Raw genomic sequence first — 19,294 nt, 5'->3', positions numbered from 1 at the left:
GAACAAAAAGCAACTACAGTCAGTATGCTGAGAAGTCATTCCTGTTAAAATCAATACTGTGATTAATGCTGAAGCACAGGAGATCAGAATCCATCATGCAATATTTTTTCCTGTCTGTACTGTTATTTTTATTGCTTTAACTTTGCTATGCTGATCTGCTTTGCTTCAGAATAATTGCTGGAAACCAGCTCCAACCTTTTTGTGAGAAACAAAGAGAGAGGCTGAGGTTCATGCTTGGCTGAGAAGAGGATGAAAAGGAAAAATGAATTGAAAGCAAATCTGTGTTGTTTTTCATTTCTCAGATGAACTTTATAGCGTAAAATAAACCTTACAATCTGGCAGATAACTCTTACTGAAACTGCTGCAAAATCTCTCAAGAATTTCTGAGGGAAAATCATCCTCTCTTGCAGACACCATCACTCTGGGGGGACTGGATGTCCACTCTGAAGGTGGTCACATAATTTCTGTCTCTTCTCTTCTTCTCCTTTCTAGATCCACTTTCCATTACAAGAAGAATTGTGTCCTTAGTTTCTATCCCCTGGAAAACAAACAATGAAAAGTAACCATGACACACTGATATATAATTTAGAAGATAGGATTAGGTTCATATAATTAAAAAGTGTCTATTCAGAAAAATTCAGTCTTACAATATTTTTATTTATTTATTTATTTATTTGTTGTTGTCTAAAGTCTTTGATTGATGCAATAAAGAATAACTTTGCTAAATGACAAATGTGGTAGTTGTCTGGAAAAGTTTCAGTATGTGGTAGTCCATTATACAAAAAAGAATAGAATTATATTTGCTTGAATTATTAAAATAAAATAACTAGCCATGTATCTGCAAAGTTTGGCTGGTGACATACCAGTATTTACTGTGTGGGAACATATCATGACTGAGCACGTGTTGAAATAACAAAAAAATATATTTTTTCTATCCACTAAGTTACAGTTAAGAAAGCAATTATTAATTCCAACAGTCCCTGTCTCCGTCTCTATCTAACTAAAGTGCATGAGCATGCTTTGGCTGACAGCACTGTGCTGATGAGCGCACCAGTGAGTACCAGCAGTTTCAAAAAGCAGAAAAACAAGCATTGGAATATCTTAGTTTCATAGTACTAACTTTAGAAATTGTGTCCCATACAGATAAATGTGTTACTCTCAAAAGAACAACAAAGAGTAAGGACTATTAAGGAGTAACACCCAATACCTAGGAAAAAGCATGCCAGGATTTCTTCTATTTAAAAACTACACACAGGAAATTCCCTTACCTCCTGTTTGGACTCTCTAGAAACAGATCTATTGCTGAAGAAATAGAAGCAGATCCCAGAGACACAGCAACCTAATGAATTGTGGCCATAATAACATCCCTCAGACAAGAATAGCCCATAACATTATTGGTTTCTAAACAATGAATTTACATTTGCCCTGCAGGGGACATGAACTGAACATGTTTTTAAAATCTTACTGACCTTTTGGTCTCATAATACTAATCTATAAGAACTGTTGTGTTCTGAGTGAATATTTCACAATTTTGCAAAGGTTCGTTATTTAACCATTATTAATTATCACAATAAATGATTTAACAGTAATTAGAAAATCATATTGCACAGAAAAGGTACATACGCTACATTTTATACACCTAGAAGATTTTACTAGACAGCTATATTGGGCTTTCCTTTTCATCATCTTGCACAAGTTTTTACATCAAAGATTTTAGTTTGACACTTTCTCTTTTTTTCCCCCATTCCATTTTATAATATTATTGATGTATAATTTAATGATAGAAGATTTCGAATGCATTTGTTGATAAATAGACGAGCAGCTTTGTTCTCCATAGGATCATTGCTTTTTATCTTTTCTTCATTGAATTGTCAAGACTGCATACTTAATCACAGCTAGATGTTGGGCTTCATCTTGAATGCCATGAAGTCAGTGAGAGCTTTGCAACTGCTTTTTATTGGAGTGGGACTGAACACACTATTGGTAATGTGCAACTTATAAATGCCATTTGCACACATATCAATTTTATTAACTCCCTTAGTATGGAATTTTCAGAATGTAATAGTTTGGCAGGCATTACTTTAGATTTATAGTGCTCCAAGATGACACTATTAAGCCACATTCACACCTCTGAAAATTGCTATAGCAACAGACTAGGACCAGTTCTTCCTCCACACTGGTGAGTGAGAATCATCTCAGCAACTGAAGCCTCTCCTGCTGTGTTTTGGGGGATGTAACTTTTTTTTTTAAAAAAAGAGTGTCTGTGTGAGATATATACACCAATATACATGCACGTAAATAAATATAGATGCAGATAGTATGAGCAGATGGCCATCAACTCAAAGGAAAACCAGAGACACTATGGGAAGGTACAGGATGTGTGGGACTGATTTGTAATGGAACTGCTGGGGTGGAGATCTCCTCTTTGGAGATGTAGATGTCTTCTGAATCTTTTGTCCTCTGCAGAGCTGGACATCTGGGACAAAGTGTGGAAAGATAGCTTTAAGCACTGCTTAATATTACAGCAATTCCTACAAAAAGAGGGGTTACTTACCCTATGCTGTCTCCAAAGATCTCTGTATACATATAGACCTTGCCAGAGCCCTCTTTCTGCCATTGCAGGGCAAATATCTACTTGCCTCATCCCCATGAGGTTCATAAAGGCAAAAGCAGCAACATTATCAGGCTTCTGAGCACCCTCTAAGTCACTGCCCATTGCACAGAGCATGCAGAAGGGCTGAACAGATGAGGAAAGAAGAATTTGAGCTTTAGTGAAGATGCTCCTGGAGAGGAACCTTGTGCCTCAAACTCTCACTCACCTTCACAGAAGAAGGGAAAGGCAGAGCCATGTCACTAAACTGATTTCTGCAGAGGAACACATGTGGATTCTCCCTTCATCTGCAAGAAATGTTAATCAAACAAATCAGGAGGAAAGGCAATCCCTTGTTGCTCTTTTCTACACTTTGAGGTTAGCCTTTATCCTAGCTATTAAACTAGCTTAACATTTGAAATCTTGAGGGACAGCTATTTGTTTATAAAGATACTTTTAAGTATATCTTTACATTTCTATTTGTCTGGGGAACAAAATGTGGTTCTGACTCAAAAGGTGTGTCAGGCTATTGTACTTTTGGAAGGTACTTCAGGATTAGTGTATGAGTCCCTTTCCTCAACGCATGCTTGAGCCTGACTCACTACTTTTTTCTTTTTTTTTTTTTTTTTTCAGTGGTGATACTCCTGGCTAATGCTGAATCATGCTGGGAATGTTATTTGATAATTTTCTAGTAGAAGAGCTACATGCAGTACTTTCACAAAATGATGAACTAAGACTAATTTTTCTACAAAAAATTAAACTCATTATATACTTGTGAGTTTGAAATGTTCTCTAAAGAGTTACCTAATTCTGAATTAATGCCTTCTAAAGCATTTCTGAACAATTGCTTTTTGATAAGATTATTGAGATATAGGTAGTTAACAGATAATCTTTTGAAAGAAAGAGATTTAAAAGCCAGAGAAGTAATCTTCTCAGTGCCTGGAGATGGAGTGTAACCATCACAAAATCTCTTCAATTTTTGTTCTTTGTAAGATGATAAAAATAACAAAAGTGAGGATCAAATTAATGCAGTGCAGAGATGCTGGCAGAAAGCAGAATAAGGAGGCTGTGGCTATTTCACAGGTCCAACTTAGGTGGGCAGCAAAGCAGTAGGAGCTTCCCTCTTCCACAAGAGCTTGTAGGTGGGCATACATCTGATTGCTTCAAACCAGATGCTTGAACATGGGTGTCCTGCATTCCCTCTGTTTTCCAACCACTGGGTAACAGACTCTCTCTCCTTCTGTAGTAATATTAATTAGACAACACTCCAGCAGAAGACTCTTGCCATCCTCCAAGACATACTGAGGCAAAAGCTGATGGGGGCATAAATTATACCATCTTAAATCAGCAGTGCTGAGTCTGGCCCTAAGCTTGTATGATTCATTGTGCTTAAGGGTTTTTACTGAAATGTTGAACTATTGCCAGGGCCCCAGTCATCAGCTATGCCACCACTCTGGCTTGGGGACATTCTCTGGCTACTCACAGTGTCGTGAGCACAGGATGATACCAGAGGACACTTCTTGAAGAGGAATTCAGACCAAGAAGAAAAAAAGTAAAAAAAATGATTTCACAATTAAAGAACTTTATCTTGCTACGAAAGCAAGATAAACGGTATCATCTTTGCTAAATATCATACCTGTACCATACTTGAGATGCAGCTATTTTCTGTACTTCTCCACAGGTTTACATATGCATAATTTGATTTCCCTTCTATGTACTCATCTGCTGATATGTGGTTATGTTTTTAATTAATTAATTTTGAAAAGGTACTTATCTTTTATTTTTTTTTCCAATAAACTGAGATCTTCCTCATAGAGAATGCAGTCACTATGAAATTTATATCTACCGACATCTTCCTTAAAAATACATTGTATATTAATAAAATGGCGTAATTAGTTTTTATTTTTGAAAGGTAATCACTAGGGACTTATGGTCCTAGAAAAGTAAAAGGACCCCCATTCAAAGAAGATGGAGGAAAATAAGGTATAGAGAAGTTTAAAGACAGGGTAACAACTTTTGAGGAATGTTTAAAAGTGTCACAGGCAAAATATGAATCTACCAACATGTTTTTTTCAGTGAAAATTATTTAAATTTTTTGCCATTTGGGGCAATACTCTCCATGCAGTGGTAAATAATACATGTCATCTCCAAGAGCCTTCAGCTTCTGCCAGCTCAGTTCTGCCTACCTGTCTTCAACTCACTTTGAGATTCTGTGGATCAAGGCGCCGTATGAGGAGTATTAGGTGCTGGCTGCATAATCTATATATAATAATCTGAGAAAATCCTGTCAGTATTTTTTCTTATTTACCATTTTCTTTTCTTCTCAGATAGGTTGCTCAGATATGCTTTCCCAAATTTCCCTACTATTTTAGTTACTCTCTTAAATCTTCTTTCTGTTTCCTGCAGACTGATCTCTGACAAAGCTCTTTCCTCTGACAAAGCCATTACAAGGATTACTAACTGCAAATCACTATTGAAAAGAAGCTAAGATATTTTACACATAAAGCTTGAAGTGTGCCAAACATGATTTATCTTTAAAAAGCTACAAAACATCAGTCTTCAGATAAACACAGAAAACATTCAACAAAAAGTGCAATCATTCATTTAGAGCAAAGGTAAACCTTGACGCAAGTTACAAACATCAAATATTTCCAGGCTGTATTGCTAGTGTTATTCTTTTCATATCTAAACTTAAGTTCCAACTCTTTAATGTGTAGTACAGCTTGAAAAATAGTTGTTGTTAACTGCTATTGCCTATACAGACCTAAGCAAAAACATAGTCAAATATAAATGCAACCTTTATTTATATTTTGTTTTTCTTATAATGTATATCAGCTGATTTTCTCTGCTAAGAAGCAGATTGACTATTAAAAAAAAAAAAAAAAGCTGGATATATATTATGCTATTTCACTCTAAAGTAAGAACCAGTTTCCTCATTTCTTTTAATCTATCTGTAAACTGTGAAGTCTGCCATCAAGTAACTACATATTAGCTGTGGGTGTTGTAACCTGTCAATCATAGAAGAATATTTAAATTAGTAGGTTTCTTTGACAGTGATTTTCTCCTAGATATCAAGTTATTTCCGACTTTAAAGGAATACAATGACTTCAGACAGCTATGTGAAAAAGCCACATGAAGCTTGTGGAACCTGTAGATTTGCTCCTGTTAAATGCCACATAAAGTATTCTTTATATGAGTTATTTTCATCTTTGCTGATTAAAACTTCATGGCTACAGTTACAGATTTTCTAGACTAGACAATATATGTATATATATTTAAAGCACACTGAAAGCAATTATTTTAAACGTGGGTTACAATCTTCTATTAAAAACATGGGAAATTACCTACTGGGAGAGACCCTTGCTCCATCTAGTCCAGCTGGGAGACACTTGGCCTGATCTGCAGTCTTTTCCAACATCCGCAATTGTTTGGATTAGGGATATGGGGGCCAACATCTTTGGTCCCTTTCTTCATTGTATTTCTATAGACTTGTTATCCACGGATTTGTCCAGCTCCTTTCTGAACATGCTGGTGTTGCTTGTCTCCACAGCCTTCTGACACAATCAGTTCCACAAGTTCTTCACCACAGTGGAAACAAACAAACAGAAAAACAGCAGACTTTTCTGCTGAATGTTTTGAACAGATTTTCTACTGGTTCCAGTGAGTTTCAGAACCAAGAGGAGTTTGATGTTAAAATGCTCCTTTGGTCTATCCAAGCCAAGACCTCAGAGAGCACAGAACAACACACTTCCCTTTTTTCTTGTGGGTTTGCCAGCTCATGGCTGTGCCTGTAAAGTTCACTGTCCTGTGTTAGCTAGCACACAGGCTCTTCCACTCTTTTCAGCACTACCACATCACAGCCTACCGAATCCACAGATCTTCCCTTTCAGTTAGTCATTCCAGTTCATTTCCCTTCAGTTGTAGGGCAAAAAGTCTCCTAGTTGCACAGTCTGCCCTCACTCCTTGCACAGACATCAATGGCAGCAGCTCAGCCTGAGCGCACAGCAGAGAGCCACGAAGTGATGCGTGGTGTGGATCAGAGGTTGGCACTTTGCCCTCGCTCGGATGTTAGCTGGGAGAACAGGACCCTGTAGTGGGGAAGAACCACAAAAGCAAAGGAAAACACAATTTCTGCAAATAAGCAATTCCCACAAAATTCTGAAGCTATGACATGTCATGACAAAAAGTTTATTTAACTGTTAAAATTAATCTAAGAATGACCATCACAAATGTAGGAAGGAAAGACATTTCAGAAAGACATTTATCTGATAACACTGATTTAGATTAAATACTCTTCCTGTTTGGTTTCTTAATAATACATAGCAGGTCCCATTAACTACTAAACATAAATGTCTGTAAGGATATAAAGAATGAAATGGACTAAAAGAAAGAAAGAAAAAAAAAGATATGATTTGTTTGGCTTGTTTTTGCAAACTAATTCCTTATGTACCTTGCTTAAACTTTATTTATTTATTTATTTGAAGTGGAATTTAGATAGGTGCCACTTGGAGGCACTCTTATACTATTCTCTATTGAAGTTTCTTGTATGCAATTTCATGCAGTGAAACAATCTTATTTCCTCTTCTTCTTCTTTTTCCTTTTTTTTTTTTTTTTGTTTTTTCCTTTCTAATAATAATCTAGAAATGGGTAATTAACAATGGTTTGAGTAGTTAAACTTTGACATTACATATATTTATTACCCTGTAATTTTGTCCGAGGTAAACAGTCCTCTATACTTCCAATAAAACTGACTTAATATCCTTATGCAACAGATGATAAAATGTGTCTGTAATGCAATGCTGTTCCAAAGACGTGCTTAGGAAGGATTGTAAACTGCAAACTTAAACAAATTATTCACTTTAAAATTGGGGGGGGAGGTGTTATCACTCCAGATTTGAAATTAAACACCTAGTTTATAATTATATTCTATATATGTTAAATTATATATAATTATCTTTGAGAAGCAGAGAAAATTATTTCTGTTTTATAGGTACATATAATCTCTCCATTTTGATTGCATGTTAGAGGTGGAACTTTAGAATATGTTTCATTGTATTTGGAGCAATGCATTTTTTACACAGATGCAAAACTCAAATAATTATTCTCAGCCTAAGCAAAGATGAGAATTTGGAAGAATTTGTGCACTATAACAGTACTTTTAAATTTTAAATGTGAAGTATGTTTTAATTTTCTATAGTTTACTGAAGAAAAAAAAAAATCAGGTTATATGAATGCTTGTTCCTCACCTGCAAGGCAACGCATTGCACATGTATGAAATCCTACAAAGGAAAGAGTTAAAGGTCTTGGACCACAGAGTTGTCTTTAATGAAGGATACATGAGGGGAACTGGTCTAGTAATAGGAGAGAAATGAAATTGTAATTCAGAAAGTCAAAGATCCTGTTCACCCTGACCCAGGGCTGTATCAGCCATGTTCCACCTCATGCCTCTGTGCTGCTTCAACCACCCAAGATGTATAAAGCAAACAATGTAGGATCTCATTTCCTGCTCACTCTGCTGAGGATGGGGCACTAACAGCAGCACAGGACCCATACTGACCTGCACTGGCACAGCCTGACATTATCTCAGCACCAAACCAAGGGCAACACTACAAGCACAGTCCTGGCACGATCTTATTTCAAATGACTGCTTCATGCAGCCCAAATACACAGCCCGAACCACTTCTGAATAACACGCATAATTCAGAGAGATGTATCTCATGATCATCTTTCCAAAGAAAATCTTGCATATGCTCTAGATATATAATAGGAATTCCTCAGAGTGAAGGAGATTAGCAAGAACTATACTTGAGCACAGTGTAAGCCTAAATACTGAGTGATGAGAGATAATACCTGCCTAGGGAGCCATAAGGACAAAAGTGTACTTAAAGAGAGTGATGGGTTTCAGCAATGTCATAAAGGCAGCAGCAAGTGGAAGCCACCTTGCCAGGAGGAAGGGAAGCAGCTGAAAGCCAGGGAGCTCACTGTGCTGCAAGAAGAGCAAAAGGAAGATGGATATTAACCCTTTGGGAATCTTCTGCCTCTGCTTCCACCCTTATAGTTCAGGTCTATAAACTTCACTTCACAGCAGGCACCGTTCATGTTTTTCCATCAGCATGGTTTCCTTCCCTGACATCAGAGCAGCCTACAGGGCCAGAGTAGCACTGTCAGATCCCATGTCCCATTTCCAAGACTGGGCAAAAACCCAAGCCTACCCCTCCACCGTCCCACCAGTGGCAGCTCAGCACCCACTAAGCATGCTTTCTAAAGAGCAAGTCATCCACAGGGGATTTTTCTTCAATGAAAGTATCGAGCTTCTACCTGAACTTACAATCTCTTTACTATGCCTTTTTTTATTTTTATTTTCTCCTCTCTGCAAAAGAAATCTATGCTAAACATGCACAGCATATGGAAGTAATAGTGACTGTGAAAAAGCAATGGAGATAGAGTACAAATTATCTCAACATCCTGTGGCAGGAGTTTCAGAGCTCACCCCCACATTTTATAGCTTGTTTGTTTTGAACCTGCCACTTCCTACTCATTCCTCTCTTTATCTTCAACCACTTGAAATAATATTTCTCCTTCTTTTGCCCTTTTCCCCTTCCCCTGTTATTTATTTACTGTTTCTCTTTGTCACTTTACCCCTACTCTTTCTTTGTTTTGGTGGGTTCCTCTTCACTCCCCCTTTATTTTCTTTTCTAGTTTCTACAATCCTCTTTCTCCTGTCAGGCATGTATTATTGGCATAAAAATATCCTTTGCAGAATTAAGTAGGAATTGGAAAGCCCCTTCCTCTAAGAGACAGGATTTCTTACAGGTCTTATGCTGTTCAGAGAAGACTTCTGGAACTATTCATAATACAGAATTGTACTGATTAAATAACTATTATTTTTAAGTGAAGTAGTTGGTTTGTTATATCTTTTTTTTTTTTTTCCTTGCTGTTAAAGACTTCACACTAAAAAAGACCTAAACACCATGTCACCTAAGCCAAGTGCATATTCTATGGGAGTCAAAGTTCCCAAGAAAAAAGGTAATGGACTCAGCATGAAGGATCTGATGTTTGCTACACTTAATGAATTACATATACGTGACTTTAAGACATTATTCAACCACTCACAGAAGTTCTATTAAACCTGGCTTTCTGAACAGCTCTGCATCAAGGATGATCTGAATTCAAAATCTCAGCATTAGTTGGGTCACTGGGCAATTAGTCCCTGGCGTTAAGGACTTGCAAATATTCTTTCTTAGCTCTGCTATTATTTCATGGTAGGGCAGTAGGCAGCTCTGTGACTTGAGCATAGAATGAAGCACACCCCTCAGAAAAGAGGTCAGCTCTAACTAGTCAGCCTCTCTCCATGATGATGGTCAACTTCTCTGCTAGGCAATCAGCTCAAGGCGGCCCTGCTTGATCAGGTGGATTGGGCCAGATAACCTCCAAAGGTCCCTTCCATCCTAAATGTTCTGTGATTCTGTGATTGATGATGTTAACATAGCACAGAAAAGGCTTTTCTTCAAGTTAAAAGTTTCCTTTTAGCTAATATTTCATCCAACCTCAGGTCACCAAATGATTTATGCTTGTGATTTTACACCCAAACTAGTGCCTGATGTTAATTTGACAAGCCAACTGGTGAATCCTTAAAGCACTTCCCTGTTAAAGTGACTAGACAGAGTTGAAACTGTGCATTAGGGCGTCAATCACAGAAACCATCTGTTCTAACAGGGCTTTTTGTGCTTTCCCAATTCATGCTTTCTGAATGAGATGCTGACTGTTTTGTAAAATACTGACAAGAATCAGTATACAAGAAATTACCTATTCAGCATCTCTTAGAAATGATAATTGACAGTAGTCAGTTAGCAAGTAAAGATGTTTTGAATGATTAACATTAGGGAGGATGAGTTATAGTCTCTTCATTAATTCTGGATTAAATTAACCTTCCTAACACTTACAGTTTGAGAATTGCTTTGCAAAACATTGCATATGAGCCTTAAGTGCAAGGCATTGTTTCCCATGGCTAGTCACAACAGCCATAAAACAAATCCGTGATGTGGACGAGATTTGTTTTCTCCAACACAATATTCCAAGGTAATTTTATTTTCAACCATGAATGACTCACTCTGCTATCACCATCACCTTTCCATTTATCACAGTAATTTTCCAAAAATAAAGATGAGTGATTCAGAAAAGATATGAGGAAAACCCTATTCCCCATGAGGGCAGAGACGTCACACCGTCTCCATCCTTAGAGGGTTGCTGGACTCAGGTGGCTCAAGCCCTATGCAAGTAGGTCAGATCTGAGAGCATTTTACAGACATTAGGCTGCCCCTGCAGCTCCTGATCCTCCACAAGTTTAAGTCACAGTCATTGTTCTGTTTCAGTTCCCACCAAACTAGTTACAACACCGATCTCTGCTGTCCCCTCTGGCAGAGCTGCTAGCGACCTACCACGCCAAGCTTCTCTAGAGAAAGAGAAAATCAGAAAGAAAATGTTGTTTTCCTGAAATTTCTTCCCTCCAGACACTCTACAAGGATTCTGATTGATAGCAAAGCATCACATTGGGGAAATACAAGTGTTTTGGACACAATTACTTCAAAATTTTGTGCCCTTCAGCAAATCCTGAACCTCTTACAGGAAACTGTAACCAGCCTCTTTTTGAACACCTGCCGGTGGTTGGGGAGACCCTTTGCCACTCTGAGGACACAATTTATAGAGAACCAGATAATACTGAGAATTCAAAAATGAAAAAAAAAACATTGTAACAGTAGGTCGCTCTTAATCTACAATATAATTAATCTTTAATTCATTTTGAAAGTAGCAGGCACCATTTTTCTTCACAGTTGTATTTCCTATAGATCTTTATCAAAACTTTTAATGCATACATTTTATCTCAAATTCCTTCTAACCTTCCTGATTTCAGGATGCTCTACAAACAAGACAGTGTCCACCTGTTGGTATGCAGCTGCAGAAAGCACAATTCTTTCTCAACACATCACATAAAATACTCTGAGTGCCAACGCAATTCTAAGAGAGAACTATATATTACTTTCAGAGAAGTAACCACACAGAGTAGGAAGAATTTCTCCACTAAGGTCTTCCTTGTATGCATTGTATGCATTCCCTTCCTTGTAGGTAACCTAGGTCAGTAGCCACGGCACTGAGCCTGCTGGAGTTTAAGAAGCATTTGGACACTGTTCTCAGATATAGGGTCTCATTTTGGGGTAGTCTTGCGTGGACCCAGGAGTTGGACTTGATGATCCTTGTGGGTCCCTTCCAACTCATGATGTTCTGTGTTTCTATGACTCATTTATATACAAAACAAGAAAATGGAGGAGTGAATGTGATGCAGCAATTTATACTTCTAACAATTAAAAAAGGACTGATATACATACTATTTTTTTTTCTTTTCCTTGAGTGCAGCATTGCTTTCTAGCAGCAGTCTGTGAAGCTCACAATGCCCTAGGTGTTCTCAGAAGGGCTGTTGAACAGACTGCGGTGATAGAACAGACCTTCGCTCCGTGAAATCCTGCTGACAGCTCTGAGCTGAATGCTGCAGTTTCTTGTACCCTTAAGATAACACAATTGCTTGGGTGCAGAAACATCTTATGCAGTTTACGAGGTAGTGATCAATCTCTGATTGACAATTCTAATTAGCAGTTCTCTTATGTGCAAGATTATGGCATTTTATAGCAACTTTCTGTTGCCTATTAAATCTCCACAGCCATCTTACATGAAATAGAGTACTTTATAGATCATTTGATACACAATGCTGTCAATTACGGTTGTTTATACTGAAGGGCTTTATTGGTATTGCTGCATGCTGGTTTTGATATGAAAATGCATATCTATAATACGTAGTGGCCCCTTCCAAGACCTCAGCATTTCTTCTCAAAAGAGCTACTGGTATTTGAGTCTGGCACAGATGGACTACTGTGTCCTATTATTTCCTGAACACAGTGTATTTCAGGTACAAGGTTTTGTACATTAAGAGATGATTTTTTTTTCCTCCAACGGAGGTGATTCATAATGGAATACAGTAATCATAAGAAAAATGACATCTGTTTAAAAATATGGTTCTCTTACAGTCACGATGACATATCACATTTTGCTTGGTTGAAAACATGCTAAAAAATGGTGTTCATTTGAGATGTGTTATGAAATGTCTAAATAGATTTTTCATGGAATAACATATTTCCCAGAAATCCAACCATAAACTAGACAATAATTACACAGTGGGGTCATACCTTAGCATCCCTATTAGTTTCTGACTAGCAGACTGAGGTCCATCAGAAATACAGTAAATAAACTTGTCTTTTGGTCATTTGAGTTTCTCACCTGTGTTGAATGTGAGTTTTCTTCAGGTGTGTGTGTGCGCGCGCGTGTGTGTTTTTATTATTATTTTTTTCCCTGGTATTTCTTTTGGAAAACTAGGTTTTCCATCATACAGAGGGTGATAAATTGCTAAGAAAAAAACACTATATTTCCTTGTCATGTGTGTGGATTGTACCAGAGATCTGTTTTCCCTGGTGTTCTTGGAGGAAAAGACAGTATATAAAATAAAGTTTTCCTCCCTCTCTCCAGAAATCCCAGAACAGCAATTTGAGCTTAAATGTTTCCTTAAGCATACTTTAAATTAACCACTGAACACTTCCAAAACTAAATTTAAAGATGAGTGATCAGCAAAAATTTTGTAACAACACCAAAAAAGAAAAAAATGATTGTAAAGTACAGATAAGGAGGTCGATGATATATGCACTTGAAATACTAGATATCAGCAGACAGAATGCAAAGCACAGCAGGGCAGTTACAACTCAGTGTGATTCATCTTTTAAATGATAAGGCTTTTCTAATTTTATGAAGTATTTGTCATATCAAGTGCTTCATAGTTCCATGAAAAATTTCTTTGATTTCCATCCCTTAGGATTTTGATGTACAGTATAGTGTAGCCTTCATATGAGAATTAATGCTGGAATAATAAATATACCACTCAATATTTTTGACTATTGAAGGTGGTAAGTGACAACCTGAAAGCTGAATTCACTCTCTTTACGGTAACTTCCCAGTATGACACAAGACTAGGAGCCATACAGGGAGAACTTTCTCTGTTTTATTCAAAAGGTAGAGAACCTGCAGATGCATTGATTCCAAACTTATTTTTACAAGTTATTTTTTAAAATAATAAACTTCCCTGTAACTCTAGAAAATATTTTGTTTTCCTTGAGAAATTAGGCAGGAGGCAATAAATATGCATATATCCAATACACATGCAAACATACATATAAAAATGTTACTTGGAGAGGAAATATTGTCGTACATTGCATTAGTAAAAGTAAACAAAAATTCAGATAGGAGATTCAGCATAACCAATCTCTCCTGTGTGCAAGTTGAACCACCCAGGACACCCTTTGGCTCTCTGTGCCTTCTTGCCTAGTCTCCCTCCTCCTGTGCCCTGTTCACCTTCTGCTTTTTGGCTCAGGGACACTTCCTTTCAGCTGCCAGCCCCAATCACTATCTGTACTGCCAGGTACTCTGCATATCCTCTGCTAACAAGGTATCTCTTCTGCTCTGCTGAAAAACCTTGTCTTTTGCTATTTGGCAGGCTTTATTCCTACCCAGCTCTTCCCTTTCACTGTCATCCCCTTCTCTGCTGTCCAAACAAGTTTTCATTGAACTATTCTTTCTCCAGTTCACTTTTTTAGCCCCATGGGGTCATACAGGGCAATTTCCATGTTCTAATTGTTCTAATCTAAGTAACCCCAGTCCCTAAAACCAGCGAGCACTTCACTACACACTCAGGGATGGCCATGTTATAGCTTTTACATGGAGTCTTTCCATGACATGAAACAATTTGTGTCAAACATAACATCAAATACTCTCTCTCTCTCTTTTTTTTTTTTTTTTAATAGGAAGGTTGGAGAGGATTCCATTCAGCCTGTAGTCACTGTTAAATCTGGCGTTACAGTGCCATAGACAAGGGTAAATCTCCCCTTCATCTATGTTAAAGTGTGGTTTGTATCTCTACTGTAAGTTCTGCACTTCTGCTATTCTTTACCTATTCTGGTAGAAAGATTGATGCATAAAATATGCAACAGAGACCTGTGGTGCAAACTGGAGGATGTAAGTTTATTCCAGCTTTGATGAAGGGAAAATACACTTCCCTCATCTATTCCCTTTGGGCTGCATAGGCAGGAAAAGGGAGCTCCACAGAAAGGAGCGAGCTGCTAGCCCAAACAACTAAATTTAGTAGTAAAGCAGAACCATTAAGAAAAAGCTAATCACAATCCTTATAGTTAACTAGAATTTTGTGACATTCATTATATAGCAAAAATACCTGTACAATTTTAAGGCATTGAACTCGTGGAGTTAAAGTTTATATTTTAACTATATATCTCAGATCTCATCAGAGGATCAAATTTAATAAAAATGTATTGGAAAGCCTTAGGTGTATTTTAAAAAACATCCATTGTTTTTCATCCAGTAACTTGAGATCTGTATTCAAAATGGAGCTTAAATAATGTAGGATGTAAACAACAATCATGCTGAGGATCTTTTACTTTCGTATAACTACCTTTTTTTTGTTCATACACACACACCATGAATCAACTTTTGTGTCATATCTTAATATTTTTTCAACTCTCGTTCTTCATTTTCTTTCTATTTAATTTGTGTGACTACCCAAAGTCCCAAAGTAAAAGTTTCTACATGTAATGAACAGTTAAGAATTCAACAATAATTTAACATTTTAAAATTAATTTTATCTAAGATATATTATGTCATTTCACAAAAAAAAAAAAAAAACTACCAAATTTAAATTTAAAAGCTTATAATTTATATTGAATTTTAGAGGTTGTATTGTTTAAAGTAGACTTTCTGTATAGACTGGCATTTAAAATTACCTATAAAACATATAGGCAAAGCATCTTCTGATATGTGTTCCCTGTATCAGGTCCATCTGCTGGCATGCCCTCAATAATTAATTTACCCTTGACAAGGAAATCATTTCAAATTGCTCTTGCACTTTTCTTTATCTCTGTATAGATGGAAAATGGGTTTAAAAATAATTAATTTGCCCAGATTATCTAAAAGAGTACCTAGAAAGTCAGGGTTTAAAAAACAGTGATTGAATATACGCCTTCCAACTCTTCTCTCAGATGCTTTCCCAACAGATCATGTTGTCTACTACAGCATAACACAACCAAAATATATAAATAAATAAAACAATTACCCATAAGATAAATAGTAGACATGTCAGACTGCAGCCCTGCCTGCTACTTTCCCTAGTTAGAAATGCAAACAAGAATTGACCTCTATCACTTTTCCTTGTCTCAAACCAGTTAGCAGAGCACATCTTCCTCCAGAAGCCAGGCCAAGGGAACTCAAGTCAATGACGGTGGATAAAAGCTTTTCCGATAAACTCTCAATTCATTAAATCAAATGGAGACTTTAAATTGATGAAGATTATAATAAATTATTTCTTAATCCTGCTGTATCAATCTATCATAGACGGTACTACAACACAATGAGAAGTCACACTAAAAGCTTTATTAAAGTAATCTCATCTTCATTCCAAGCTCAGTGGTGGCCAGAGGCAGGAAAGGAATTACAGGTGGAAAATGTAGAGGATAGATGGGTCATAACTTCTGGACAGCAATTTGGGAATAAAGGCCTCGCACTGGCATTGTGCTGTGACTTAGTGACACTTGCACACCAACATCAGCAATTGCAGTGGCTCGGGTGCATTTACCCTTTAGTGCTAGCTTCTTCCATAGTCTTCCCTCCTCCCTTGTCGTGTTTCCTAATCCTGCACTTGCAGAGGGCAGCCTGGTGGCCGTACTTAAATATACAGCAAGTCTGCAAGCAGGAAGGGTCTGCATAGCTATTACAGACAAACAAAATCTCAGCTCTGCCTTATACTCAAGATTAGCTGCAGAAAACCTAAAAGTACTTAACATTGGCTAGCCCAGTCAGTATAGAAAGAACGCAGAAAAACCAAGTAGAGAATATCAGAATATCTTGTTATAGGATGTAAATTTACAGTTCCAGAGATAAAACCAATCCTGATTAGTTGCTTTGAGGAGCGTAAGGAAGAACGTTTCCTTCAAATTTAGGGAATATTTACTGTTGTTGCATTTCTTATATTATTACTACCAAGACTGTGAAAAATAGAGTCCTTCTAGTCTGCTGCTGACAAGCAATTTGCTTGGAACTGTTAGGATATGATTACCATGTGAATTTAGGAAGTTGCAGTAACCTCAGCTAACTTGTTTTGTGTACATTAACAGAGATATACTATAAACGCTAAAAGAAAAAAAAAAAAAAAATGGCAGCTATATAACTATATATTTACTATATAGTAAATAGCTATTTAGCTGTTTACTACAAGCTCTTGCTATTAGTAAGGAAGAAACAATCACTCTAAAGAACTTTTGTTTATATATTATAAAGTTAAAAGAAAAAAAAATAGGAAAAAAAAAAAAAAAGAAAAAAGCCTGCTCAAAGAGGATCATGCCTTGAAACTATTGAGATATGGGTTGTATTCACTGACCAGCTCCGATTCTGGCTAGTTGAGTACTAGTCCACATTACTGCCTTTTCTTCAATAGTGTTTTTGGATTCACAAGATTACCTCAATACTCAATACTGAGGGGTAAAAATCATGGTTGGTTTTGATCCACTAGTGTGGATCCTGACTATCTGAGGCTGTTTCTGCATTTCACTACCACTACGGAAAGCATGGTAATGCCTCCAAGGAGGCACCTGAAGTGGCATGGCAGGATGGGCTACATGGATGGCCACTGTCTGACCATTTCATGCTGGCAACCTTCTTGTTTCCTTCAGTCAGACTGTGGTCCTCAGGGCCCTTACGCTCTGTTGATTTTCACTAACTCATGGGAACTTCCCAATGATTTGCATTTAACTAAGCACACATGCTTTTATATTAGTGCAGTGACTTCATTACAAAACTCCCTTCCTTTCATGCTAAAACAGGTGCTTAAAAAGCACCAAATGAGTTCTCCTACAATTCTACAATTCCTGGATAATTTGAGTTTGGTACAACAAGGACTCAACAAATCTTTATTTTACAGTCTATATTCCATAGATCATCTGGGCTCTGTCTACCCATTATATATATTCCAAGCTGCAACATCTGAGAGATCCAAAAACAAAAATAAACCAAGAAATGTCTGACTTTGAGTTGCATTTCACTGCAGAGATTTTTTATTCGCTATAGCATACTCACAAAAGGTAAATCTGATGGGAATACTGCATGAAAGGACACTGCCATAAGATTTCAAATCCAGTATTGAAGACTCAGGACTTCAGATAAAAATCCAAAGATTTGAAGTTCTCCTTGTAATAGTGTTTCATACTTACACAGCCATACAAGCAACTCAAAATATTTCACATTTCTTATACAAATAAATCTTGCAACATCCCTGTGAGACAGAGGTGTAGTGCAGTCATTTTACAGACTAGGAAACTTAAGCGCAGAGCAAAGTACATGACTACATTTACTTTCAATATCCAAAAAGGATTCTTAGGCATCTAAACGATGGTTTAAGCATTCACACTCAGAAATGTGAATGCTTACTCCTATTCAAAAGCAGGAGTTTTCAAATATAAAATACAGAAAATATTAAAGATAACCTAGCCGAGACTATAAGTTAATTAAAAGATTTATAAAAAGAAAGTATCCACCTGGTAATTTTCAAGCAGCAGCCCTAGGGAGAAAGCAGAGGTCTAAATACTAATAGTAGCTCTTTGGCCACTGGACCTAATGTTACTATGAAGAGATGTAACTATATTTGGCTTAAAAGCATGTAGTTAGGATGGTTTTTTTTTACTGCCTTGATGAATTAAAAGAGATTTATTTCACAAAAAGAAGCACAGTAGGCCAGTTACCAGCTATTACCAAAAGTTGGCTCATCTAAAAGGGAAGATGTGCCTTTCCAAGGTAAACAGCTTTTTCAGTTTGCTGTAGGAGAACATTCTTCAGGAAAATGTTCAGTGTGAAGCAGTTTTATGTTTTCCTTAAGCTGTGAACCCAGGCCACGCATTTCATCTTGATTTTCATGCCTTCAGAGTTCGGTCGTGCCATCTTCACCTGCCTGCCACTTCCCAAGCCTCTTTTCTTCTCGGCATGAACAGAAGATGGCCCAGACAATAGAGAAATCATTCAAATCACCCTACATCTCCAGCACCCACTCTTCTGCGCACACGTTGGCTCTGCTATGGCTTGCACTGCTTCTGTCCCCTGCAATAAATTTTAATCAGATACTTCATACCCAGTTGTACTCTGGTCTGAAACCATCCAAAGCACTGTAGTTGCTAAGGAAACCACTTCCCCGTTATCAGCGTGCTAGGCTCTGCTGCCTCCTTCCCAACATCTCCCTCCCTCCCGTTTTCCCTCAGCTCTGAGGGGCAACTCTGGCACCAGCATATGAGCACTGAACCATTTAACCCCCTCTTGGTCTGCAACCTCACTTGGAACACAAAAGTCACTGCAAATGGAATTTGTGGTATTTAAGGTCCTTGCACCAGCCCACGACATTTAATTAGTCTCTCTTCAGCAAGGGGCGAGCAGATCCCAACGGGCTGCAAGGGTAAGGAGCAGCTCTAACACCGAAAGGAGACAAACTCAGCACTAGGGCCTTCTTGTAGGAGCTGTAAGAATAAATATATGGAGGAGAGTAGAGATAAGCTCGATGTGCAG

General features: G+C 37.4%; 1 protein-coding gene across 6 annotated transcripts in view; it reads right to left on the bottom strand.

The window, feature by feature from the left end:
- KYNU (kynureninase) overlaps window positions 1-19,294 on the bottom strand; it is a 156,266-nt gene that overhangs the window by 120,007 nt on the left and 16,965 nt on the right. For 3 of the 6 annotated variants that reach the window (XM_032190183.1, XM_032190189.1, XM_032190187.1), the window contains 3 exons: window positions 5,939-6,678; window positions 2,820-2,898; window positions 354-538 (listed from right to left, as the gene is read on the bottom strand). In XM_032190183.1, the coding sequence (XP_032046074.1) occupies window positions 354-398 (45 nt within the window). In that variant the 5' untranslated portion in view covers window positions 399-538; window positions 2,820-2,898; window positions 5,939-6,678. Of the gene's footprint in view, window positions 1-353; window positions 539-2,819; window positions 2,899-5,934; window positions 6,679-19,294 lie in introns of all 6 variants that reach the window. The other 3 variants (XM_032190184.1, XM_032190186.1, XM_032190185.1) reach the window with 3 other exon arrangements.

Source organism: Aythya fuligula, chromosome 6 (genome assembly GCF_009819795.1).
Source record: "Aythya fuligula isolate bAytFul2 chromosome 6, bAytFul2.pri, whole genome shotgun sequence".
In the NCBI taxonomy this organism is placed as follows: Eukaryota; Metazoa; Chordata; class Aves; order Anseriformes; family Anatidae; genus Aythya; species Aythya fuligula.
This window is presented reverse-complemented; position numbering and strand designations above follow the sequence as displayed.